This window comes from Maniola hyperantus, chromosome 24, assembly GCF_902806685.2.
Source record: "Maniola hyperantus chromosome 24, iAphHyp1.2, whole genome shotgun sequence".
In the NCBI taxonomy this organism is placed as follows: Eukaryota; Metazoa; Arthropoda; class Insecta; order Lepidoptera; family Nymphalidae; genus Maniola; species Maniola hyperantus.
This window is the reverse complement of record NC_048559.1, coordinates 3,049,477-3,076,320: the sequence shown is the minus strand read 5'-3', so window position 1 is coordinate 3,076,320 and position 26,844 is coordinate 3,049,477. Positions and strand designations below refer to the sequence as shown.

General features: G+C 37.5%; 2 protein-coding genes across 2 annotated transcripts; both read left to right on the top strand.

The window, feature by feature from the left end:
• Positions 1 to 1,455: 1,455 nt before the first annotated feature.
• LOC138404012 (facilitated trehalose transporter Tret1-like) lies at positions 1,456 to 13,184 on the top strand. The gene is made up of 7 exons (XM_069506742.1): positions 1,456 to 1,507; positions 2,756 to 2,911; positions 4,863 to 5,061; positions 6,498 to 6,688; positions 7,821 to 8,203; positions 9,685 to 9,796; positions 12,903 to 13,184. Exons 1-7 carry the CDS (start codon positions 1,456 to 1,458, stop codon positions 13,172 to 13,174), a joined length of 1,365 nt encoding a protein of 454 aa, XP_069362843.1. The 3' UTR covers positions 13,175 to 13,184.
• A 4,276-nt stretch (positions 13,185 to 17,460) lies between these two features.
• On the top strand, positions 17,461 to 26,212 carry LOC117993730 (facilitated trehalose transporter Tret1-like). The gene is made up of 8 exons (XM_069506741.1): positions 17,461 to 17,512; positions 19,496 to 19,651; positions 20,262 to 20,460; positions 22,524 to 22,714; positions 23,494 to 23,639; positions 23,833 to 24,069; positions 24,454 to 24,565; positions 25,685 to 26,212. The coding sequence occupies exons 1-8, from the start codon at positions 17,461 to 17,463 to the stop codon at positions 25,951 to 25,953; spliced, it is 1,362 nt and encodes a 453-aa protein (XP_069362842.1). The 3' UTR covers positions 25,954 to 26,212.
• Positions 26,213 to 26,844: the final 632 nt, after the last annotated feature.

Below are 26,844 nucleotides of genomic sequence, written 5' to 3'. Positions count from 1 at the left end.
ATTTTGAAAAGGAACCATATCAAAGTCTTGCATAGTTCTCAACTGGTAGTCTCTTCAATATTCGCCATATATTTTCTATGGAAGAGTAAATTCCGCCATCTTGAATTTTTTTTAGTGATTTTTGTTTAAGCACCATGTCGAAGAGACAAGATAATAAGCCCAGATGGATGTTTAGCGAAGACCTTCAACGTACCTAGATAGGAATTGTCTATCAGTATTTATTAATTGATAACCCCTTAGTACGAAAGGTGCGATTAGGTACTACAATTTCAATGGCTGTAATTGGCTGAGTTCAAGATTTTCTTGCTGCAACAGTATTTTGGCGAATAGCGAAATAGCTGTCAAATTATTATTAAAATCCCTCTTCACTATCGGATGATGAAAGTAATCTAATCATCAAAATATTGATTTCGAGATTAGTTTCAATTAAGTATGTAATTTAAAAAAAACCCATGTTATCTTCCAGTGCAAAACATATTTTGTTAAAAATATTACGTGTATATATATTTAAAGCAATAAAACAATATGCTTAGTATTAAATATATTGTGAGTCGTAACTAATTACAATTAATTAAGAAACGTTTGCAACCACAGAAAGAATTCGGAAAAGGAATAGAAGTGGTATGTGAGCTTGGCTAGTGAAACATCAGTGCGATTTTTTTAATAAAAACAGACCTATTTTTATAGCATTAAGATATAATTTACGGTGCATTGGTTGCTAGAGATATTATTATGACGTAACTAGCTTATGCTCGCGACTTTGTCCGCGTGGACTACACAAATTTCAAACCCCTATTTCACCCCCTTAGGGGTTGAATTTTCAAAAATCCTTTCTTAGCGGACGCCTACGTTATAATAGCTATCTGCATGCCAAATTTCAGCCCGATCCGTCCAGTAGTTTGAGCTGCGCGTTGATAGGTCAGTCAGTCAGTCAGTCAGTCAGTCAGTCACCTTTTTCATTTTATTCAAAAATTCTTTCTTAGCGGACGCCTACGTTATAATAGCTATCTGCATGCCAAATTTCAGCCCGATCCGTCCAGTAGTTTGAGCTGTGCGTTGATAGGTCAGTCAGTCAGTCAGTCACCTTGTTCATTTTATATATTAAGATTATTTCTATTAAAGTAAATGCAGAAACCGCGTACGATAAGAGCAGTGTAAGACGACCTCCAGCCGATGGTCTGAAGAAGGACAGGAAGCGGGTGGATGAGGAAGGCAGAGGACCGTGTTTGGTGACACATTCTTATTACCAATGCATACAGACTGATGGATTGATTGGACTGAATACTATATACTACTAATAGCTCAAAATTTGCGATATGCTGCAGATACTATTTCTATTACCTATTTCAAATTCCGTTTTGGTAGCATTTTAATTAAGTATCTATTGATTTAGAAACAAGTGAGTTAACCATTTTCCCATTGGATACGTTAAACATTTAGTTTGAAAAGTTTAAAATGATTTTGGAAATAACTGGGAAGAAGCGGCAAGTGTTGGCTTCAATGTGTGGTAAGTTACCTTATTTATTACTAGATGATGCCCGCGACTTCGTCCGCGTGGATTTAGGTTTTTCAAAATTCCGTAGGAACTCTTTAACTTCTCGGGATAAAAAGTAGCCTATGTCCTTCCCCGAATGTAAGCTAACTCTGTATTAAATTTCATCAAAATCGGTTGAACTGTTGGGCCGTGAAAAGCTAGCAGACAGACAGACAGACACACTTTCGCATTTATAATAGGTATTAGTATGGAGTAGATGCTGTCTGCGGGAAAAAGTCCTGTGGGAACTCTTTGATATACTTATGATAAAACTGGCTTACCCCTTCCAGGTTAGCGCGCTTCCATCTTAGACTGCATCATCACTTACCACCAGGTGGGATTGCAGCCAAGGGCTAACTTGTATCTGAAAAAAAAACCTTAACTTTACCTTGCTTTAACGTGGAAGAAAAGCACCTGCATGCCTAAGAGTTCTAAATAATTTTCTCAAAGATGTGTGAAGTCTGCTGATCTGCATTTGGCCAACGTGGAGGACCAATCTCCTCTTATTATAAGAGGAGACCTGGAAGATCACGATGAGGTCTGATTATAGTTTTTAGGGTTCCGTACCTCAAAAGGAAAAACGGAGCCCTTATAGGATCATTTTGTTGTCTGTCTGTCGGTCTGTCGGTCTGTCAATAAACCTACAGGGTACTTCCCGTTGACCTAGAATCATAAAATTTGGCAGGTAGGTAGGTCTTATAGGCAGACATTAGGGGAAAAACTGAAAACCGTGAATTTGTGGTTACATCACACACAAAAAAATAAATGGTAGTCATGAACTAAAAATTAGTATTTTCCATTTCGAAGTAAGATAACTATATCAAGTGGGGTATCATATGAGAGGGCACCTGTGCATTTTAAAACAGATTTTTGTTTATTTTTATGCATCATAGTTTTTGAATTATCGTGAAAAATGTCGCAAAATACGACTGTACTACGGAACCCTCAGTGCGCGAGTCTGACTCGCACTTGGCCGATTTTAAAATAATATTAGCCATGTTAAATTACTAATATTCCCCTTTCCTCTCCAACTGAACGTAAAGCTTGTGCTAGGAATAGGTACGACAATAGTGCAACGGGCGGGGTTTGAACCGCCGCCCTTTCGCTTTTCAGTCCACTCCTGTACCCGTTGAGCTATTGAGGGCTTATTATAAGAGGAGACCTGGAAGATCACGATGAGGTCTGATTATAGTTTTTAATTTTTGTCTTGTATATTTTCAGTATACATAGGCATAACGCTGATAGGTTTTACAATAAGCTGGACGGTGCCCATTTTGTCAAAGCTGCAAGATCCTAAACAATCCCCGCTTCCAAAGTGGTTGACGGACACCCAGCTTTCCTTAGTTGCATCTTTACTATACCTGGGGTCCATTCCGGGTAACTATCAGCTTGCATCCATTTGCATTGCATACCTACTCATGCCCGGTTTCTAAACTCGTCAGTTATGTTCTCATTAGCTCAATCAAGTTCAATAAAGTTAAGTATAAGATAAACGTCGTTTAAATTTACTGTCCATGCGTTTCTGAATACAAAAAAAAACTATGAAACCGATAACTAGTTCATTTTTCTGTCATTAGATGGGTCTGTTACTGGAAACGAGTTTGAAATGCATATTATTATTTTATTTCGCCATTAACGCTAATTTTATTAATAATAGTATTTTTTCTATGCTAAATAAGTGGCTAAACACTGTTTTTGCAAAGTAACGAACAACTTACTAATAAAATACTTTTTAATCAAAAAATACGCAAACCATGAACTACCTACTGACAGATGAAACGTCAAATAACTTTATCAAATAGATAAACGGCGCACATTGGCCAGTTAAGTTTGAACGGAGTTTATCTTGCATTGCGTTGTTCAGAAACGCACTGCCTCGAGTTATCGGACCAAAAGCGCTTTTGAATAGATAAACCGTCGTCAAAAGTACCTCAGAAACCTGGCATTAGTCAACGCCAATGAGAAAGTTTCTAGCCAACGTTCGATAAAATTTTCATCGATGGCGCTTAAATACCACGAAAAACGAAAAATAATACCTATAGGTCGTGTTAATCAATGACATAGATGAAGAGTAACAGCTAGCGTGCACTGCAGTTTTCCTTATGTTTCTTTTCTTCTGCCACAAAATCTGTGAACTATAATACAAGTAATAAATTAATTTTGCATAGGGGAAGAAACGTAAGGATTGACCTTGAGCATAGATCATAATATAGAGATATGTAGGTATTATTTTTCGTTTTTAGTGGTGCTAGTATTTAAGCGCCATCTATGAAAATTTTATCGAACGTTGCCCTGAAACTTCCTCATTAAATAGTCGTTTTGGAAGTTAACCGCAAAACGCGTCGTAATAGCATTTTTGGGCGTCAGTGGGACAGACGCCTAAAAATGCTACTGCGACGCGAGGGGTTGAAAACACCAGCCCGTGCGCCGCACCGCACCCCGCGTTTGCCATCTGCATTAGTGTGAGTACTATATCTGTACACAGTACACGAGCGCGTGAAACAATACCTGCGCGAGCGCGCACTCGCAGACGCGACTATTTAACTGCCGGGAACTTACGATTTACAAAGTAGCGATTAGCAATTAATTCGAAAAATAATCGAATTATTCGATTATTCTTATTTGATAACAATTAAACAATCGGAATCGAGTTAAAATTAAAAACTTTATGGGCGATACCTCACAATATTTTCAATATTCATTCGAATATTGATTTTTGACTGTCGATTTTTATTCGATTGTTTTTTTGTTGTAAAGACTAATAAATCGAAAATCGTTTACTTAATTGTTTGTTTGTCAATTAATTCGATTGCTTTTTTTGCAGCAATAGCCCATAGCTAATACAATTAAGGTATTACTAGCTGATGCCCGCGACTTCGTCCGCGTGGAATTAGGTTTTTTAAAAATACCCTGGGAACTCTTTGATTTTCCGGGATAAAAAGTAGCCTATGTCACTCTCCAGGTCTTTATCTGTACCCATGCAATCCGTTGTACCGTTGCGACGTGATTAAAGGACAAACCAACAAACAAACACACTTTCGCATTTATAACAAGGGTAGGTATACTGATAACAATAACGCAAAACTTTTGCGAACGTTCTGGTTACAAACTGTATATTAAATTTCCGGAAATTAAATTTATACCTGTATATTACATTTTTGGAAGGTCCGTAGCTACTAAGTAAGCCGGTGCTGACGCTGAGCCGGTCTAAATCTCTGTCATCTGAATAAGATGAAGCGCTGTAAAGCAATCACATATGGATAAACTTAATAAAATTTGACCTACTGGTTTTTCTACTATTTTCAGTGTTTTTTGTACCTTCTTCTAGGTCCATACATAATGGGATGGCTCTCCAACGTCAAGGGTCGAAAGCCTTGCCTAATCCTGGGCGGGTTGATCGCTACAATAGGCTATATTGTCTTAGCGACAGCGAAATCTCTTGCTGTGCTGTATTGCGGCAGGATCTTATCTGGATTTGGTGCTGGCATCCTTAGTGTTATGAGCGTGGTGTATATTGGGGAAATTGCGTTAGTATGTCTTCTTTTTGATCGAGCGAAGCAAGTCTCTGAATCTACTTTTTTTTAATTCATTATAGGCGCACGCTTGACCACCAGCACACGATGGGAAGTGATGATGTGGCCTAAGATTGGACGCGTTTGCCTAGAAGGTGCCTATACACTTTTGTTTTAAAGATACCCGGACTATAATTTGCAGGAAACACTGATCTAGGAAGAGTATTCCAGACCCTACTCTAAGGAATGATGACGCAAAGCGTTTCGTACGCGAAGACGGAATGTTGACGACATAGGGGTGGAAACTCGCCCGGAGAACTTGAGAGAAATTGCATTTATCCGTCCGTCCGTCCATCCGTTTGTCAGAGCCTTATAACTTCTGAATTACTTAACTTAATTACTTCAAATTTAAACATAACATATATAACAGCTGTGATAGGACGCGGACTAGGCTATCACAGCTGTTATAATATATATGTAATGTTTTAGAGGGCTGCTTACAGGCATTGTCTCAGCGACAGTTTGTCCGACCCAGAGTCTGACTCCGAACGTATGCAGGATAAGTTGGATTTCTGTAACAAAAAACCCGGTTTAGTCCTAGTAAGTTGTGATAGCCTAGTAGTTAGGACGTCCGCCTTCTAATCGGAGCTCGGGGGTTCGATCCCGGGCACGCACCTCTAACTTTTCGGAGTCATGTGCGTTTTAAGTAATTAAATATCACTTGCTTTAACTGTGAAGGAAAACATCGTGAGAAAATCTGCATGTTCGAGAGTTGTCCATATTGTTTTCAAAGGTGTGTGAAATCTACCAATCCGCACATGGCCAGCGTGGTAGACTATTGCCAAAACCCTTCTCCCTCTGAGAGGAGACCCGTGCTCTGTAGTGAGCCGGCGATGGGTTGATCATGATGATGATGATGATATAAACTTGCAACTAATTTGTTGGGTACATTTTTAGCTATCGAACAAAGCTAGTTTTGTGTCTGTATGACTGCTATATCATGAGAAATTGCTAACTAAAATGCAAGTACCCTTGCTAAGTCGAAATGAAAATTAAAATGGCTGCCTTTTTCACAAAGTTGATTAAAAAAAAATATGATTTGTCGATAAAATTGTTTGTGTCGCTTACCTACCCTTAACGGGTGCGACATCGGTAACCAGACACACTAAAATAAAATAAAAATGAAATAAAAATCTTTTTTATTCAAATAAACTTTTACAAGTACTTTCGAATAGTCGGATGCATCTACCACTGGTTCGGAATGCCTTTCCTACCGAGAAGAACCAGCAAGAAACTCGGCGGTTGCTCTTTTCAAATATTTGATATAGGTACAAGATTATGCCATGTATACAAAAGTATTTGCAGTCTTGTGCGTTGCTGGAACGAGCTGCAGGTCAAATCCACGCCCTTTTATCATTTAGATAACTGTATACAGATTGTTCGTTTTGCAGGTCTACGAACAATAGAGGCATTCTTTTGACAGGTGTTGGAATATCAATAGTATGTGGATCTATAATGGTCCTCACAACTGGCTACTTTCTTACATACGCAGGAACGACTTTTGTTGGAGCAGGCATAAGTCTTGCTTTTACAGTGGCAGCACTAACTATACCTGAAACACCAATATTTCATATGTTGAAAGGTAATCCATATAAATACAGTGTGTAACCAGTACGCTAGCAAAAACGAAGACAGGCCTGATAGTACTGATGATTACTGATATGCTAGCATAAAGAAAACCGCGAAAAAATAAATAAAAAATTTAATTTTAATTTAATTTTAATTTAAAACAACTTTATTGTTAATAGATTTACAGAGAGTAAGAATACAGGATACACTTAAAAAACAAAGGGCGACCTTATCACTAAAGTGATCTCTTCCAGGCAACCCATACTTAAGAATTTATAGAACTGTAAGACGGGGAATCGCAATGTAGCTATAAATAAAATATATATATAAATATATATAGGTATATATAAACATATACACTCTAATTGGTACATACTATAAAACATAATATAATATATACATGTATATAAATACTATATAAAATCAATATAGTATAATTAAATAAATAATACATACTACATAGCTAACTGTACATATAGTTATGGCAGAAAATCTACAGTGACAGATAGTGTTTCTTGACACGGTTTTTAAAGATTGCCAGCGATTTGGAGCGTCTTATTTCGACCGGAAGTGCATTCCTATTTCCTAAATCCTATTGTTTTTAAAAAAATTATGATATATTGCAAATAAAAAATCTGACTGACGCCAGAGGTCAACGAACGTTACGTTAGTAGGTCACTCGGAGTCAATTCCGCGTCGTAAGCGGGGCAATGACCCGAGGTTTGCATGCGGGTTTAAAAATATTAAATCACTAAAACTACAAAATGAGGCAAATGGTTATTGGTAATGGATTTTGTTTAGGTATTATAACAATAACGCTAAGTTTTTGCTAGCGTTCTGGTTACAACCTGTATAAGTGCTTGTAAACTAATTTTTTTAAAGTACTAAAAACATTTACAATAAAGAGAAAAAGAGAGTAAAAGTGAACAGAGAAGCACTTATCTCTATGAGAGATCTCTACCAGTGGCCCTTGGCAGTGCGAGAGGTTGTAGAGGATTTAATAAAAATAGCGAGCAAATGAGCAGGCGGGTCACCTGATGCTAAGTGATTAGCGTTTTTACTATATTTTTATAATATTTTACCTAACCGGTCCGCAATTTTTGATATGTATTTGAAATTATTTAGCGAATGTTTTTATTTTATAGGTGATGAGAAAGCATTAAGAAAAGTTCTCCAACAATTAGGAAGAGATGATGATGTAGAGACATTAGTGGAAGCAAAAAAGGAATTTCATGAATTGTCGAGCAAAAAAGACTGGCAAGAGCTATTTTCTATAAGAAGCAATAGTAGAGCACTGTTTATAGTAGTAGCAGTTAATATTCTACAACACTGCAGTGGGATTATGGCAGTTATATTTTTTGCATCAATTATTTTTGATATGGCCGGTTCTAAGCTTGACGCCAGTTTGTCTATGCTTATTATAGCAGGGTTTCAATTGACTGGTACTGCTATTAGCACAGTTCTCGTTGAAAGAGCTGGGAGAAAAATGTTGCTTACGATATCAAGTGCCATTTGCTCTTTAAGTATGGTAAGTGTACGGGAGCGGTGTGCAGGATCGACGGTTGTATCTTGAAACTTCTATATTTATAGTCCAGATTGCAGAAAACTCCGTTAGTGTGAGTACTGTCGGCGGTACATTTGTTCGGGACTACGTCATGAAAAGTTATCGATTGAACAGCGCCATCTAGATTCTACTGTGGCAACCGCCACAATACTTAGTAAAATGTACTACATTTGTATCTACACCATAAAAAGATATTACATTTTAATGGATCAGGGTAGTTGCGGATGCCAACATCCATACTAATATTATATATGCGGAAGTGTGTCTGTCTGTCTGTCTGCTAGCCTTTCACGGCCCATCCGTTCACCGATTTTGACGAAATTTAGTACAGAGATAGCTTACATCCTGAGGAAGGTCATAGGCTGATTTTACCCCGGAAAATCAAAGGGTTTCCAATGGATTTTTAGAAACCTAAATCCACGCCGACAAAGTCGCGGGCATCATCTAGTTTATAATATTAGTGTGGATGAAAGTATGATGGAATAATTTAATTTAATTTTACTTTAAACAACTTTATTGTTAACAAAATTACAGAGAGTAAGAATACAGGATACACTTTAAAAAACAGCCAATTGGGTATTTGACTCCAATTTTTTTATTACTTTATTATAAACTAGCTTATGCTCGCGACTTCGTCCGCGTGGACTTCACAAATTTCAAACCCCTATTTCACCCCCTTAGGGGTTGAATTTTCAAAAATCCTTTCTTAGCGGATGCCTACGTCATAATAGCTATCTGCATGCCAAATTTTAGCCCGATCCGTCCAGTAGTTTGAGCTGTGCGTTGATAGATCAGTCAGTCAGTCAGTCAGTCAGTCAGTCAGTCAGTCAGTCAGTCAGTCAGTCACCCTTTCCTTTTATATATTTAGAAGACTGCCCGCGACTTCGTCCACGTGGATTTAGGTTTTTACAAATCCCGTGGGAACTCTTTGATTTTCTGGGATAAACAAGTAGCCTATGTCCTTCCCTGGGATGCAAGCTATCTCTATACCAAATTTCATCCAAATCGGTTGAACGGATGGGCCGTGAAAAGCACGTAATATTAGCACACGAGTATTAGTATGGACTAGGATAAAAATAATGACGTAAACTGAAAAAACTAATTAAATCGAATTAATAATAAAAAAGTTATAAGCATTTAAATATTTCTGATTAGACAGAGATAGCAATATAGAATTATGACGTCATTTTGACAAATGCTATAGTAGCTTCGTGCGGTTTCATACAAATTCTCGTTTTGCGAGAAAGGGATAGAAGACCCTCCCACTCCAAAATTAAAATGCCTGTAATTTTGTAAATCATTGCTGGATTTTAATATTTTTTTCAGCGTACGTCATTATTTTCATCCTAGTTTATAATAAAGTAATAATATTTATCAAATTCAAAAGTAGTAAAATAGGTACCCAATTGTGGATAATCTGAATAGTACCTATGGTTTTTTTTCAGTTCTTTCTTGGCCTATACTTTTACTTGGATCACATACAAAATCCCATAGTGAGTGATGTGAAATGGTTACCTCTAGCTATCTTGATCGTATTTTTCATTGGCTTTGAATGTGGTAAGTGCCTAATAATTTTACACGTGTTTTTCTTCTTTTTAGGGTTCCGTACCCGAACGGTGCCAGCGGGACCCTATCTTTTATAATGGTGGTATTTTACCTACACTTTAAGGAATTTTCTAAATAATTATTAAATACATATCGAAAATTGCGGGACCCTATATATATTAAGACTCCGCTGTCCGTCCGTCCGTCCGTCTGTCTGTCTGTCAGCGGGTTGTATCTCGTGATTCAAAATGGCCGTCATAAATATTAAAAAAAGTGTTGTTTTTTGTACGATGGTAACTACGGAACTTTTCTGAAGAGAGCTATGCTTGGAGTTTCTCTACGTGATCAAATCAGAAATGAAGAGATCTTGACATAGCTCAACGGGTTGCGAAGCTGAAGTGGCATTGGGCAGGGCACATGTTTCGGAAAACCGACAGACGTTAGGGTCCCAAGTTCCACTCCCAAGGTGCTGGAATGGCGACCTCGCACCGGAAGGCGCAGCGTTGGAAGACCCCCCACTAGGTGGACGACATCAGACGAGTCCGCAGGGAGCTGCTGGATTCAGGCGGCGCAAGACCGTGGCGTGTGTAAGTCCCTACAAGAGACCTATGTCCAGCAGTGGACGTCTATTGGTTGATGATGATAATGATGACGTCTTCGTTTGCGAGTCCTACTCTCACTTGACTGATTTTTAGGGTTCCGTTGTCTGTCTGTCTGACTCTCTGTCTGTCTGGCGGTCCATCTGTCTAGAAACCTATTGGGTACTTCCCGTTGACCTAGATTCATGAAATTTGGCAGGAAGGTAGTCTTATAGCAGACATGAATGGCAAAATCTAAAAACCGTGAATTTGTGGTTACATCACAAGAAAATAAGTAAAATATATCCATGAACAAATATTGTTATTTTCAACTTTCAAAGTAAGATTACTATACAAAGTGCGGTGTCATATGAAAGGGCTTTACTGGTACATTCTAAAACAGATTTTTATTTATTTTTAGGCATAACTGTTTTTGATTTATCGTGCAAAATGTCGTGTAAAATACGATTGTAGTACAGAACCCTCAGTGCGCGAGTCTGACTGGCACTTGGCCGGTTTTTTGCTTAGAAGTTATCTCTCATAGACAGTAGTATTTATCTTAAGTACTTACTTTTGGTATCTCATCTCAGTATTTTATCGGGGCCTGCTTTTAATCCCAACATTTGATTATCACTGAGCGATAGGTATAGTCGGCGACAGATCGAGATGGCAATCGGGGAGGGAACGCCTCGCACACCCGCATAGCCCCCGCGCTTACCCGGTGCGGGCTAGTGCGGATAAAATGCGGGTGTGCGGGGCGTCCCTCTGCCTCATACCCCAATTGCCATAACCTGTCGCGTACTATAGTTACGTATAACTTTTCCTAATGGTACGATTACACCTAACGAGTACAGTGGCGAGTCAGTGTCCTCGGCCGAGTACTCGGTTGGTGTTTAAACACTTTAACGAGTGCAATTTCGCCACAATTTCTCAGCCACAGCACTGTCTCGGCCGAGTGACATTTTACTGTCTCGCTTCACTACTCGGTAGGTGTAATCGTACCATTAGTTACGACATTTATGGTACGGTTACACCTAACGAGTACAGTGGCGAGTCAGTTGTCCTCGGCCGAGTACTCGGTTGGTATAAACACTTACGAGTGCTCGGCGCAATTTCGAAATACATATATAAACGGCCACCACAGCACTGTCTCGGCCGAGTGACATTTTACTGTCTCGCTTCACTACTCGGTAGGTGTAATCAGCCCATTACGCCGCTTCGTATTACCATTGCTCAGACTGACATGTCATCCTTTAGGTGTTTTTTTCCACTTAAATGAGGCGCGGAATTCTAAAAAACGTAATCTTTTTATTGGTTTTTGTATTGTACAGCCTTACTCATTACATAAAATTTAGGCGTTTCAGGTAAATTTTCAAGGTTTATGACTGTAATAACTTTTATCCTCTACACCGTCCGCGTGGATTTAGGTTTTTAAATTATCACCAATTATAGGCTGCTGCTTTATATTCATTACTAGCTGACCCGCCCCGGCTTCGCTCGGGTGGAATTTCGAGGTGACAATAGAGGTGGGGGTTGAATTTCCAAAAATCCTGGAACACGTATTTCTTCATTTGTGACCGACAAACCAAATACCAATTTTTATGCAAGTAACTTAAAAATTACGAAATTTCCTACAAACTTTCATCCCCTATTTAACCCACTTAGGGGTGGAATTTCCAAAAATCCTTTCTTAGTGGATGCCTACTCTTTAAAAAGAACACTCCCTCAAATTTCATGTCTCTAGAACCAGCGGTTTAGGCAGTGCGTTGATATATTATAAGTCAGTCTGTCAGTCAATCAGGACTTTGAATTTTATATATATAGATTAAGATTATAATTACTTACTAGCTGATGCCCGGGATTCAAAAATCCCGTGGGAACTCTTTGATTTTCCGGGATAAAAAGTAGCCTATGTCACTCTCCAGGTCTTTATCTATAGCCATGCAAAAAATCACTGCGACGTGATTGATGGATAAACCAACACACCAACAAACAAACACACTTTTGAATTTATAATAAGGGTAGGTACTGATTAATTATATCTTTTTTATTCACATACATGTTAGCCCTTGACTGCGATCTGGGGATGATGATGCTGTCTATGATGGAAGCGGGCTAACTTGGAAGGGATATGGCACTGTATATTATAAATTGCACCTGCCGGGAATCGAACCCAAGCCGTCATTCTAAGACCACATCGCAGGGAGGACATCAAAAGATAATTATGTTACAATTTTTAGGGTTCCGTACCCGAAGACTGCCTACGGGATCCTTTTACTAAGCCCCCGCTGGCCGTCCGTCCGTCCGTTCTTCCATCCGTCAGTCCATTCATCTGTCTCTCAGCAAGCTGTATCTCGTGTTAGAGAATTGAAATTTCCACAGAGTGTGTGTCCGGTATAACAGCAAATAGTAAAAATTTCAAAATGGCCGCCATGAAAATAAAAAAAGTTAAAAGAGTTGTTTTTTGTACGTTACGGAACCGTCGTTACGTAAAACGTTGTGTGAGAGTCCGACTCGCACTTGACCAATTTTTTTTTCAGGGCTTGGAGTAATTCCACATGTTCTTATGGGAGAGATGTTTACAAGCAATGTAAGGAGTAAAGGATCAGCTGTATGCATGACGTCATCAGCGGCAGCCGGTTTCCTAATCACCACAGCGTTTGGAGCCTTGATTGATAGGATCGGAGGACATGTTGCGTTCTGGTTCTTCTCAGGGACGTGTTTTTGTTCCGTATTATTCTCAACATTTTGCGTTGTGGAGACGAAGGGAAGAAGCTTATTTGAGATTCAGCAGATTTTGAATAAAAAATGAGTTTGTAATATCTGATTGGTTTTTTATTCCGAGACAGCTAACTGGTCTCGGCTTAGCTTGGAAATTTCTTAAAATCCTTTTTTTGTGAATGGAAGGTCTAATTTTTAGGGTTCTGTACCTTAAAAGGAAAAACGGAACCCTTATCTCTCTCACTTTGTTGTCTGTCTGTCTGTCTGTCAAGAAACCTACAGGGTACTTCCCGTTGACCAAGAATGATGAAATTTGGTAGGTAGGTGGGTCTTACAGCTGGCTTTAGGGGCAGAATCTAAAAACCGTGAGTTTGTGGTCACATCACACACAAAAAAAATTGTGGTCATGAACTAATAATTAGTATTTTTTTATTTTTATGAATCATAGTTTTTGATTTATCGTGCAAAATGTCGAAAAAATACGACTGTACTACGGAACCCTCGGTGTGCGAGCCTGACTCGCACTTGGCCGGTTTTTTACTAGATTCTGGGTAACGAAAGAAGAGATCCGACGAATTGAGAACCTTCTCCTCTTTTGAAGTCGGTTAAAAAGGATTTTGACAAAAAGTGTAAATTTTATACCGCGTCTTCGCCAGCTGCTCATATTTACATACGTATCTGCGCGATTGACTGATAAGAAAATAAATATAAAAAAGTATTTGTACTTCAATGACTGATAAATACATCCATTTCTGTCTGTTAGCAGGCTGTAGCCTGTACAGAACCTGTGAACCGTAATAGATCGAGAGTTGTCATTATGGTTAATATATTATCGTGTAGGATGGTACGGAACCCTTTGTGTGCGAGTCCAACTAGCACTTGCCAGATTTTTTAAGCACGTTGAACTAACCCATTTGCAAACTTACCTCCGAAGAGACCGTGCGATTGTCATTTAGTAATGTGTTGAATTACTACATTACATTTAAAAAAATCATTTTAAAGTAAATAATAAAACATATATTAGGTTTTATTTAATACAACTGCGGAATCCAGAAAAATTCTCCAAAACAAGGGAAATATTAAGGATAAAAATATAAAAGTTTTTGCTGACCGAACACCGTCACAGCTATTATACTTTAAGGAATTAAAAGAAGAACTTTCAAGCAGGCAAAAACTTGGTGAAAACAACCTTACGATAAAATATATTAAAGGGACTCCAAAAATAGTGAAATCATCAAAAAACTAGGAAAAGTAACACGATCGGATGATAATACTAACCAAGAAGAAATAACCTACCAGATATTACAAAATTACAAAGATTTAGATAAAAGACGATGTGCCTTTAATTTTTTGTATAGCAATGTGAGAAGTATTGTGAAACCAGGAAAATTAGATGAGTTAAAGTGTATTTTGAATTCGTTTGAACAACAGATTCATATATTACTTTTAACAGAAACTTGGATAAAATGTGAACAAGATGCTAAAAACCTTCAAATTTCTAACTATACACATTACTATAATTACAGAAATGATAAACTTGGTGGAGGAGTATCAATCTATATACATAACAATATAAAACATAATGTAGTTCAGGAGGTATATAGGAATGGTAACAATTACTTATGGATTCATACTGAAAAATACAACATGGATATAGGACTAGTGTACAAACCTGGATATTCAAATATGGACACATTTTTGGTTGATTTTGAAACGCAACTACGGCAGAGGAAACGAGCCATAATATTTGGTGATTTCAATATTAACCTTCTAGCTAATGATGGAAACATACAAAAGTATAAAGAAATGATAGAAGAAAATGGATACAAAATTATAAACAATATATCGCCAGAGTATTCTACACGCACCACGGCTACTACAAATAGTATTTTAGACCATATCATTACAAACCTAAAAGATATAAACTACCACGTAGCATTACTGGACTCTTCAATTTCAGATCATCAACAACTTGTACTTGGTATTAAAAATTACAAACCAGAATCACATCGAAAAGTCAACTATGAAACTATCAACTATGAAAACCTGCGAACTTATTCGAAAGAAGTCACATTTGATAATTACGATTACAGTTTACTGGAAAATACAATTAAAGATTTAGTAAAGAAAAGCTCAATACAGAAAACAAAAATACTTAATCTACCGCAACAGGATTGGATAAATAAAGATGTAATCAATAAAATAAATAAGAGAAATGAAATTTGGAGAAAAACAAAGAAAAACCCTAATAATACAGATATTCTATCGAACTTCAAGAAAGAAAGGAATGAAACTTTTGGATTAATTGCTAAGACTAAGAAGAAATATTATCTTAATTTATTTGACAAATGTAAAACCGATCGTAAAAGGACATGGAATCTTATCAATACTCTATCTAATAATAAAATCAAAACAGAATGTGCTCCTCCAAAGCTTATGACTGAATCCGGTATAATAACGAACGGTAATGAAATATGTAAATATTTTAACAATTTTTTTGTTGAAATTGGTCCGCAATTAGCTAAACAAATTCCATTAAAATATCACATTAATACATGTACTGCAAATCGAGATAAATTTTCGCAAAAGTTACCTAAATTTACACCCTGTACCGCAGAAGAAGTAATTCAAATAGTAAATAATCTTGATTCAAATTGCAGTTCAGGTATAGACAGAATCAGCACAAAAACTATTAAATGTATAAAAGATTACCTGTGCCCGTCTCTTGTAAATTGCATTAACCATTATTTAGACAAAGGCCAATTCCCAGATGAGCACAAAATAGCAAAAGTTACGCCAATATATAAATCTGGAAAGAAATCGGATCCCAGTAACTACAGACCAGTTTCAGTATTGCCAGTAATTTCAAAAATATTTGAGAAGATTATTTATAATAGACTAGATATTTACCTTAACCAACTAAATTTTATTTTCGAACGGCAGTACGGATTTCGTCCAAAGTCAAATACTTTATCAGCTACAATAGATCTCGTGACCAAAATTAAATCGAACATAGACTCAAAAAATATTGCTCTTGGTATATTTATAGACTTAAAGAAAGCGTTTGACACCGTAAGTCACTCAGTCTTATTAAAAAAACTTGTAAACATAGGAATTACGGGCTCTGCGTACAAAACAATTGAGTCTTACCTAACAAATCGGTTCCAAATTGTAAAAATTGGCAATTATCAAAGTGATGCTCAGCCAATTACTTGCGGAGTTCCTCAGGGCTCTATACTAGGGCCTCTGTTATTTTTAATATATGTCAATGATATTAGTGATTTATCTTTACATGGAGAAGTAAGTCTATATGCTGACGATACATGTATATTCTACTATGGACGCTCAATCGATGACTTAATAAAATTAGCACAAGAGGATCTCAACACCTTACATGACTGGTTTCAATACAACCTACTAACTGTCAATACATCAAAACGAGCTATGTTATTTTAAAGCAAAAAAACAAAAAAGTCCCGGTACACATTCCACTTACAATAAATAATTTTAAAATTAAACAATCTACCGAAGAAAAATACCTTGGTTTAACGATTGACAGCCAGTTAACTTGGAAACCGCACATAAGTAAAGTAAAATCAACACTGTCATCTCTTCTAGGATCGCTATATGGTATAGTTCGATGTCTTCCACAAAAGGTTCGGATAAACATTTACAACTCACTCGTAAAACCTCATCTTGATTATTTGATAGAAATTTGGGGCAGTGCGGCTAAAACTAATTTAAATTGTCTACAAATAATCCAAAATAAAATAATAAAAATTCTTTATAATTATGACTTCCTTACCCCTACAAAAATTATTTATGCGGAAACTAAATTAATGAATATCCTACAAATGTATTACTATAATACATGCATATTAATTAAAAAAATTATATCAAAGACAATACATTCAAAATTATCATTTAAAACTAAAAGGGAACTGGGAGGCCGACTTTTACGTAACGTTGATAACATCTCTCTAAAAGGTTCACGCACTAATTACGGTAAAAAGAATATAACTTTTGAAGGAGCACAAATGTTTAATAAAATACCTACAGAAATTAAAAATATTAGTAAGATAAACATTTTCAAAAAGAAACTGAAAAATTTTGTTATTATAAATATCTGAGTCCGGCCCTGCCGGCAAAGTGTATGAGCATTGCCATACATTATACTACCCGCTATTTTTACGATCGTGTTGTTGCTTGCCACCGCGCTGTGCCGAAAGATAAAATTAGTTTAAGTTTTGTTACTATAATTTCTCATTAAGTGAAATTTGTATATCTGATTTCTTTTGAGAATAAAATTCTTTAACCACATATTTATATTATATACGTCTTGGTAGTGTGAGATCAAATCAAGTTTTATATATTATAATGTTTATACGGATTACTGGTGTGAAGAAACAGGTGTTGGTGTCATTGTGTCGTGAGTACCTAGCCAATTTACAATAAGTAATATTAGGTAAAATAACTTTTGCAAAGTTTAAATACTGTGTTAAAATATTATTATTATTATTATTATTTATTTATTATTTAATTAGAACGGCCATAAAGCCAATTACACTGATTAAACTACGAGTACAAACTAACATAAACATACTTACAAAAATTGTTAAAATTATAAATTTTAAAAAGCAAAATTATAAATTTTCACAAAAGTGCAAGATCTGACCCATGAGGTCAGCCCATTTGTCAATATCACTACTATTATAAATGCGAAAGTGTGTTTGTTTGTTGGTTTGTCCTTCAATCACGGCGCAACGGAGCAACGGATTGACGTGATTTTTCGCATGGGTAGTTGAAGTCCTGCTACTTTTTATTCCAGAAAATCAAAGAGTTCCCACGGGATTTTCAAAAACCTAATTAATTCCACGCGAACGATCAATTCATTTGAAAGATTTCTATATAGTAAGCGCTGATAGCCTTCTGGTTAAGACGTAGGCCTTCTATTCGGGAGGTCGGAGGTTCGATCTCGGGCACGCAACTTTCAGAGTTATCTGTGTTTTATGCAATTTAAATATCACTTGATTTAACGGTAAAAGAAAACTTCGTGAGGAAACCTGCACGCCTGAGAGTTCTCCATAATGTTCTGAAAGGTGTGTGAAGTATGCCTAATGCCTATTCGCACTGAGCCAGCGTGGCAGACTGGTCTACACTCTACACCTATCTCAATCTGAGAAGAGACCCATGTTCAGCAGGAGGCTGGCGATGGATTGATCATGATTTTTAGTACCTACCTACCTGTTTCTTATCTTTAAGTAGGTACTATTGACCGCATTTTGATATCATTCATCTTGTAACCACGGATACCGGTATGTGTATGCGGTATGTGTGTCAGGCATAAAGCTGCCTACGCACCTGAGCTGCACGTCGCGTCACTGCAGTGTGACTGCAGGGCGCGACTATCGCACTACAACTGCAGTACGCGGCAGCTCGCGTCACTGAGCTATGCTGCTCTTAGATTATAAGGAAGATAGAAACAAACCCTGCTGCGCTGCGCTTTGTACGGTTGTGCCGTGTTTTTTCTTTTTACACGAGCACCCTGTGGGTGGACTACACGCAGAAACAGTACAATGCCCTGCGTGTTCAGTTATAAGATAATAATAATTATAATAGTTATAAGATTAACAACAAACAGCAAGGATCACGCGATACGTGCTGGTTGGTTTGGCATCGCACGCACCAGATGAGGAATATTAATCGCGGTAAAATGTCTCGTAAATTTTTTTAGCACTAAGTCTCCATAGTTGCTGGGGTCTTCACGGTAACCGAATAAAAATGTAACACTCGATAAGAGAGGAATATTACGCCGCTTGCCGGTTTCAGCTATTTCTGCTGCGGTTCCCGGTCTTGATGCTGTCTCCCTGATATGACATGGGGCAATGTGTCAACGCACGTGGCGTCCCACATTAGCGCCCGTACCCGTTCTAAGGGAACCAGCGTCAATCCATCAGGTCTTTTGCCATCATCCCGACTAATCCCTGCCGGCTCAATGAGCGCAGCAATGTTTATGGTGGCAAGAACCCTTTTAATCGCATGCCTAAATTGCCTACCCGAGCTCCCTTGGCAAGAGAGTCCATGGATTCCAAAATCTCTTTTCCAAACGGACATCCGTGCTGTTCCCAATCTGAGACCTAGAGCCACACGAAAACTTTCGTCTATAAATTCTAAAATTCGCCTTCTCCTATTCTCTTCTCTTCTCTTCTCTTCTCTTCTCTTCTCTTCTCTTCTCTTCTCTTCTCTTCTCTTCTCTTCTCTTCTCTTCTCTTCTCTTATCTTCTCTTCTCTTATCCTCTCTTATCTTCTCTTCTCTTCGTTCTGGCCCGGTCTGTTCCGCTCCGTTCTGTTCTATTCTGTTGCACTCTGTTCCATGCGAAATATAAATATTTAAGGTGATGATTTTTTTCAGTATACGTGGGACAAATAGCTATAGGATACTATGCAGCCTGGACTGGAACTATTACTCCAAAATTACAGGATCCAGAACAATCGCCGATTCCATATAACCTGACTGAGACGGATTTGTCACTGGTTGCCACCATTGTGTATATAGGGGCTATACCAGGTATGTAGAAGCGCCTACTCAAATTTCTTCCGCAAAGAATCAGCCTGGCTGTCCAGCGTCAGGCGTCATCGACAGTCAAATACCGTTGCAAGTCATGCATCATTAAGAGTCATAGGTTTACCTGCATTGATTTTTATATATCTACTTTCTAATAAAAAGACAGAAGACTAACGGGACCTGTCTGTTTGTCTGACTATCTGTCCGTCTGTCACAGTGATCTTAATAATTTGACTTTCACAGCAACAAAATGCCTATAGTAGGAACGTGACAGATCGAAATGGCAATCGGGGAGGGAACGTCCCGCACACCCGCACCGCCCCCGCATTAGCCCGGTGTGCCATCTCAACCTTTCGCAGACTATACCTGACTTAACCTGAGTTATTCGAACAAATATTTTAACACCCAAAAGAATACATGAGCCAATTTTGATATTTTTTGCTACATAACACTAGGTAAATGAAAATGCCAGCTGAAAACAAACCAGTTTTAACTATGTACTTTTTACCATCTTAATTTTCTACCAAGACTAGACTTAGGGAACCCTGCCCTACCCAGGGCAGTTATGAGTTTAATTATATTTAAATAAGTACAACAAGTTGTTATTTTTCAGGTCCTTACTTGTCCGGATGGCTATCAAATACCGTAGGAAGGAAGCCATGTCTGATAGCCGGCGCTGCGCTAGGAGTGATAGGGTCGTGTATACTATCCCTCGCTACGAACTTAGCTATGTTGTACTGCGGCAGATTGTTGCTGGGGTTCAATGGAGGCGTCCTTGCCGTGATGTCGATTGTGTATATTGGTGAAATTGCGTGAGTATTAGGTAAATCATGATCCACAAATTTAGATACACTATTAGAGGCTATCGAATACCGTAGAAAGGAAGCCATATCTGATAGCCGGCGCTGCGCTAGGAGTGATAGGGTCGTGTATACTATCCCTCGCTACGAACTTGGCTATGTTGTACTGCGGCAGGTTGTTGCTGGGGTTCAATGGAGGCATCCTTGCCGTGATGTCGATTGTGTATATTGGTGAAATTCCGTGAGTATTAGGTACATCATGATCCACAAATTTAGATACACTATTAGAGGCTATCGAATACCGTAGGAAGGAAACCATATCTGATAGCTGGCGCTGCGCTAGGAGTGATAGGGTCGTGTATACTATCCCTCGCTACGAACTTGGCTATGTTGTACTGCGGCAGGTTGTTGCTGGGGTTCAATGGAGGCATCCTTGCCGTAATGTCGATTGTGTATACTGGAGAAATCGCGTGAGTATTAGGTACATCATGATCCACAAATTTAGATACACTATTAGAGGCTATCGAATACCGTAGGAAGGAAGCCATGTCTGATAGCCGGCGCTGCGCTAGGAGTGATAGGGTCGTGTATACTATCCCTCGCTACGATACGATACGGTGCGTTGTACTGCGGCAGGTCGTTGCTGGGGTTCAATGGAGCAAGGCATCCTAGCTGTGATGTGGATTGTGTATATTGGTGAAATAACTTGAGTATTAGGTAAATCATGATCCACAAAAGAGTCACTGTTAGAGGGTATCGAATACCGTAGGAAGGAAGCCATGTCTGATAGCTGGCGCTGCGCTAGGAGTGATAGGGTCGTGTACACTAGCCCTTGCTACGAACTTGGCTATGTTGTACTGCGGCAGGTTGTTGCTGGGGTTCAATGGAGGCATCCTAGCTGTGATGTGGTTTGTGTATATTGGTGAAATTGCGTATTAGGTACAGTACGGGGCAGAAAATAATGTATATCGATCTTTAGAAGGAGATAGCGGTTTTGTAGAGCATTGTCTCTGTTGTTGAGATCGACAAAACGTCACATATGTATGAGTGACAGAGACAACGTTCTACAAAGCCGAAATCTCATTCTAGGTTGATGTACATTATTTTCTGCCGCTCACTCGGCAAGCTATAAGACTATATTCAAAGTTTTCCGGAAGTATAAGATTCGAAACGACGAGATCCAGCAACACCTCAGAACTTAGAAGTTTAGCCACCTCAAAGTAAGAGTAGAAAACTTCAAATACATTATTGTTAAAAAAAAATTACAAAAAAAATAAAAACCGACTTCTTACATAAACACTAAAAATTGAAAAATAATTTAATTTATTACCGAATATATTATGTGTACAAGAGTTAATATAGTTCCATAATAATACTTTTTGGTGCCGGTGCCAATTAGCTTTAGCTGCGCGAATCGTCTAGACTTCATATTTTTATGAGACTCCACAATGGCACCTCATTGGCACCGACCCCAAAAAATATTATTATGGAACTATATTAACTCTTGTACACATAATATATTCGGTAATAAATTAAATTATTTTTCAATTTTTAGTGTTTATGTAAGAAGTCGGTTTTTATTTTTTTTGTAAAAAAATTTTATTTCACAATTTTTAGTGGCCCCATAGAATTATGCTATGACTGGTTAAAAATCTACTGTTTACTAAGCTATTACACTGATCGCGAGCAATTTACTCTTATCCGTTGAGGAGTTCCAGTATCTATCTTCGAAGATGTTCATCAGATCTTCACCAAATTGAAATGGGACCAACTTTGAAGTATACCCTTTCAAACAAAAAAAGAATTTTCAAAATCGGTCCAGGCGTTTTTGAGTAATCGGGGAACATACATAAAAAAAAAAAAAAGATTCCGACGAATTGAGAACCTCCTCCTTTTTTTGAAGTCGGTTAAAAATAGGAATTTGGTGTGTTAGGTCTCTTATTTCCACGATTAAAAATGGAAATCTTTCGCCATCTTTTTACTAAATTATCTGCAAGTATTCAGCTTTTGAGAAAAGTAATAATTTGAGTCCACTGAGAGGGAAAGGTTTTTAATGAATGTTTTAATTTTCACAGATCAACAAATATCAGAGGCATTCTTCTAATAGTTATTGGTATATGCCAGACTATAGGCACTATATTGTTGTTCTTAATTGGACCATTTCTGTCGTATTCTGGAACGACTTTTTGTGGTTTCGCCATGTATGTATGTGTTGCATTAGGAGCCTTATTTATACCTGAGTCACCGATATATTATATTTTGAAAGGTAAATTATATATTATTTTATTATTTGAGCCTCAACAGTTGAACGGTTAATGAGCGGACTGAATTCCTTAAGGATGTCGATTCAAACCCCGCCCATTGCACTATTTGTCGTACCTACTATTAATTAGCACAAGCTTTTCACTTAGTTGGAGGGGAAAGGGGAATATTAGTCATAAATTAACAAGGCTAATAGGTACTCTTATTAAATAAAAATATTTCGTAGAAAAATTAAAGCATTTTTTAATTATAACATTATTAGCAATTAGAAATGTGTTGCTGGAGACGCCTCTTAAAAATAAAATGGAACGCACTTCATACAAACACCTCCATACTCAAAGAACTGAAAATATATAAGACTTTCGAATAGAATAGAATGGATTAGAATAGAACAGAACAGAACAGAATAGAGTAGAATATATTTTTATTCAAGTAAACTGTTAAAAGTGCTTTTGAATCGTCAGATAGTTTAATTTACCACTGGTTCGGAATGCCGTTCCTACCGAGAAGAACCAGCAAGAAACTCGGCGGTTGCTCTTTATAAGTTTTCAATTTACAATGTTATTAGGATACTATATTGTACAAACAAATTGCAGCCCCGTGCATTGCTGGAGCATGTCAAATCCAAGCTTTTTTCGTCTTTCAAGCCTCTACGCGTTGTGATTTATATCCCCGCACAAGCTTTACTATGAGAGGACATTTTAAAAACTTATCCAGAAATTAGTTAAATTATACCTGCTCTTCTGGCTTATGCTTTTATAAGTAAACATAATATTATTGTAGGTGATGATGAAAAAGTGAAAGAAGTGTTACACGACTTGGGCAGATCAGAAGACATAGATAAACTACTATCAGTCAAAAAGGAGTATGTGCAAACCAGTAGCATGAAAGACTGGTCCGAGCTATTTACAATAAGAAGTAACAGGAAGGTAATTTCTGTATTCAAAAATGACTCGTTAAAGGCCTGCGCAGAGGAGACCAAAAGTCCCTCATCTTTAAAAAAAAATTATTCAATTAAAATTTTACACCTAATAACCTAAGTCCACACGAATAAGCTATAGTCACTATTAAACTTGTTCAAACCCTTATTAATTGTATCATTTTATTTCTTATCTTTTTCAGGCTTTTTTCATTGCATTTGTGTTGAGCTCCTTGCAAAATAGCAGCGGATTTCTTGTGGTTCTATATTTCTGCGCGTCCATATTCAAGATGGCTGGCTCGTCACTGAGCACTGATCTCTCTATGATCATTATTGTGTCGTTTCAACTGATTGGAAGCGTTCTGTCATCGATGTTTGTCGAGAGGGTAGGAAGGAGAATCATGTTGTTAATATCTACATTTTTATGCTCGTTGAGTATGGTAAGTACTTAAATAAGTCATAGAACAGATAGAAAATTGAAAATACCAATTATTAATTCATGACTACAATTTAATTTTTTTGTGTGATGTAACCACAAATTCACGGTTTTCAGATTTTTCCCCGAATGTCTGCAATAAGACCTACCTACCTGCCAAATTTCATGATTCTAGGTCAAAGGGGAAGTACCCTGTAGGTTTATTGACCGACCGACAGACAGACAGACAGGCAGACAACAAAGTGATCCTATAAGGGTTCCGTTTTTTCTTTAGAGGTACGGAACCTTAAAAATGGAATTGTTCAGGCTTCAACCACGCGTTTTAAAGGTTACGCCATCGATATTAAATCATCGGGTTACGTGTACTTATTTTTTTCTCTTTTTTCAGTTTCTGCTGGGGTTATACTTTTACTTAAATTCTGTGGACCCTTCGTTAGTTGAAAAAGTTAAATGGTTTCCTTTACTAATATTGGTTGTATATTTCATCGCGTATGATTTTGGTGAGTAATTATTTGTAAAACGTAACATTATCTTAGTTTAAAGAAATTATGGATGCCTTTTTCTAAGATTGAACTGTTTGACGCGCAGTCCGCATATTATATAGGTACATAGTACGTTTCCCAAATCATATATTGTTTCATGTAGACCACAGGTACAACTAGTGTAACATATCCTAAGCTACATATACGTATACAAATAAAAAATATTATTTTTTAAGTTATTCTCCTTAATAATGAATTACCGCTATACAAAAAATCACAACATTTTATTAGGTACTACAGTCCAAACTCCAAGACCTTTCAATAAGAAAGCTCAGCCGGTTGCTTCCACGCAACTTGGCCACCATCAGCAGTTCCTGAATCCTTACGGTTTAAGAGTGGTGTACCCTGCAGCGTCTAGAAATTCTAGAAGTTCGAAAAAAATTTATGGGACCATTTCACAACCTTCCTCTATTGAGTCAAAAAAAATTGCAAATCGGCTCAGAAACCATGGAAAAATCGCTATATTATTATACATACATAGAAAAAAAACCGGCCAAGTGCGAATCAGACTCGCGCACTGAGGGTTCCGTACTACAATCGTATTTTATCGACATTTTGCACGATAAATCAAAAACTTTACTAGATCTCGTTCAAACCAATTTTTGGTGGAAGTTTGCATGGTAATGTACATCATATATTTTTTTAGTTTTATCATTCTCTTAGTTTAGAAGTTACAGGGGGGGGACACACACATTTTACCACTTTGGAAGTGTCTCTCGCGCAAACTATTCAGTTATGAAAAAAATGATATTAAAAACCTCAATATCATTTTTGAAGACCTATCCATAGATACACGTATGGGTTTCATGAAAAAAAAAAATTTTTTGATTTTCAGTTCTAAGTATGGGGGAACCCCAAAATTTATTGTTTTTTTTTTCTATTTTTGTGTGATTCACAGAATACATCTTACCAAGTTTCAACAGTATAGTTCTTATAGTTTCGGATAAAAGTGGCTGTGACATACGGACGGACAGACAGACATGACGACTCTATAACGGTTCCGTTTTCCGCATCGAATTAAGAACGTTCTTTTTTGGTTCTTAGTAGGTAAGTAGTTTAATTTTTTTCTTCTTTCAGGTTTTGGCGTAGTCCCAAATGTGATTGTAGGTGAAATGTTCACGTCTAACGTCAGAAGCAAAGGATCGACACTGACGATGACCCTGGCGTGGTTATGGGGATTTTTCGTGACCACAGGGTGTGGAATCCTATTGGAGATCGTTGGCGGCCATGTTATCTTCTGGTTTTTCACGTGTGTATGTGCTGGCGCCTTCCTCTTTGCCTTCTTCTTCCTTATAGAGACCAAAGGGAAGAGTTTGTTGGAAATACAGGAACTTCTTAACAAATAGTAACTAAGCCTTCTCAGTCACCAATCCGGTATTTGACAACTAGTCACAGTAACTTTTTATCTAACGTCAAAACGCGCGTTTAGTATGCAAAATTCTATCAAATGCCGGTATGTGACGTCACAATCATTTGACGTGCTTTTTTAGTTTAATCGATAATTTAAAATGGTTGTCACACATAAAACTAACAAAGGAAATGGAATTTACGTATTTTGGTAATTATATACGCTCTATTTAATAATCACTGAGAAATAATTTATTTTTGATATAGTCAAATACCGTATTCTGCTAAACATTTAGATTTTAGTTGCGTTCGTTTTGTATGTGATAATATATTATGTTTTTGTAATAAAAATTAAATCATTATAATTTTTTCAATTTTATTCAGAACTAGCTTATGCCCGCGAGTTCATCCGCGTGGACTACTCAAATTTCGACCCCCTATTTTACCCTCTTAGGGGTTGAATTTTCAAAAATCCTTTCTCAGCGGATGCCTACGTCATAATAGCTATCTGCATGCCAAATTTCAGCCCGATCCGTCCAATAGTTTGAGCCATAGGCTTAGAATTTTTTCGCTACGCTCAGTTTGAGCTGTGCGTTGATAGATCAATCAGTCAGTCAGTCAGTCACCTTTTCCTTTTATATATTTAGACTTGCTGTTGCCCGGAACTTCGTCCGCGTCCCACGAACTGTCTTTTCCCCTGGATTTCCCAAGAATTTTCTTGCATACAAACCTTTTCCCGACAATTATATATAGAGCCTCAATAGCTCAACGGGTAAAGGAGTGGACTGAAAACCGAAAGGTCGACGGTTCAAACCCCGCCCGTTGCACTATTGTCGTACCTACTCCTAGCACAAGCTTGACGCTTAGTTGGAGAGGAGAGGGGAATATTA

Bases quoted from the DNA above. Each gene is read 5' to 3' on its own strand.
- LOC138404012 (XM_069506742.1), top strand. From the start codon at position 1,456: ATGATTTTGGAAATAACTGGGAAGAAGCGGCAAGTGTTGGCTTCAATG. The intron at 6,689-7,820 runs GTAATCCATATA...TTTATTTTATAG, and splicing joins AATATTTCATATGTTGAAAG to GTGATGAGAAAGCATTAAGA. The intron at 8,204-9,684 runs GTAAGTGTACGG...GTTTTTTTTCAG, and splicing joins CCATTTGCTCTTTAAGTATG to TTCTTTCTTGGCCTATACTT.
- LOC117993730 (XM_069506741.1), top strand. From the start codon at position 17,461: ATGTTTATACGGATTACTGGTGTGAAGAAACAGGTGTTGGTGTCATTG. The intron at 19,652-20,261 runs GTATGTAGAAGC...GTTATTTTTCAG, and splicing joins GTATATAGGGGCTATACCAG to GTCCTTACTTGTCCGGATGG. The intron at 20,461-22,523 runs GTGAGTATTAGG...TAATTTTCACAG, and splicing joins GTGTATATTGGTGAAATTGC to ATCAACAAATATCAGAGGCA.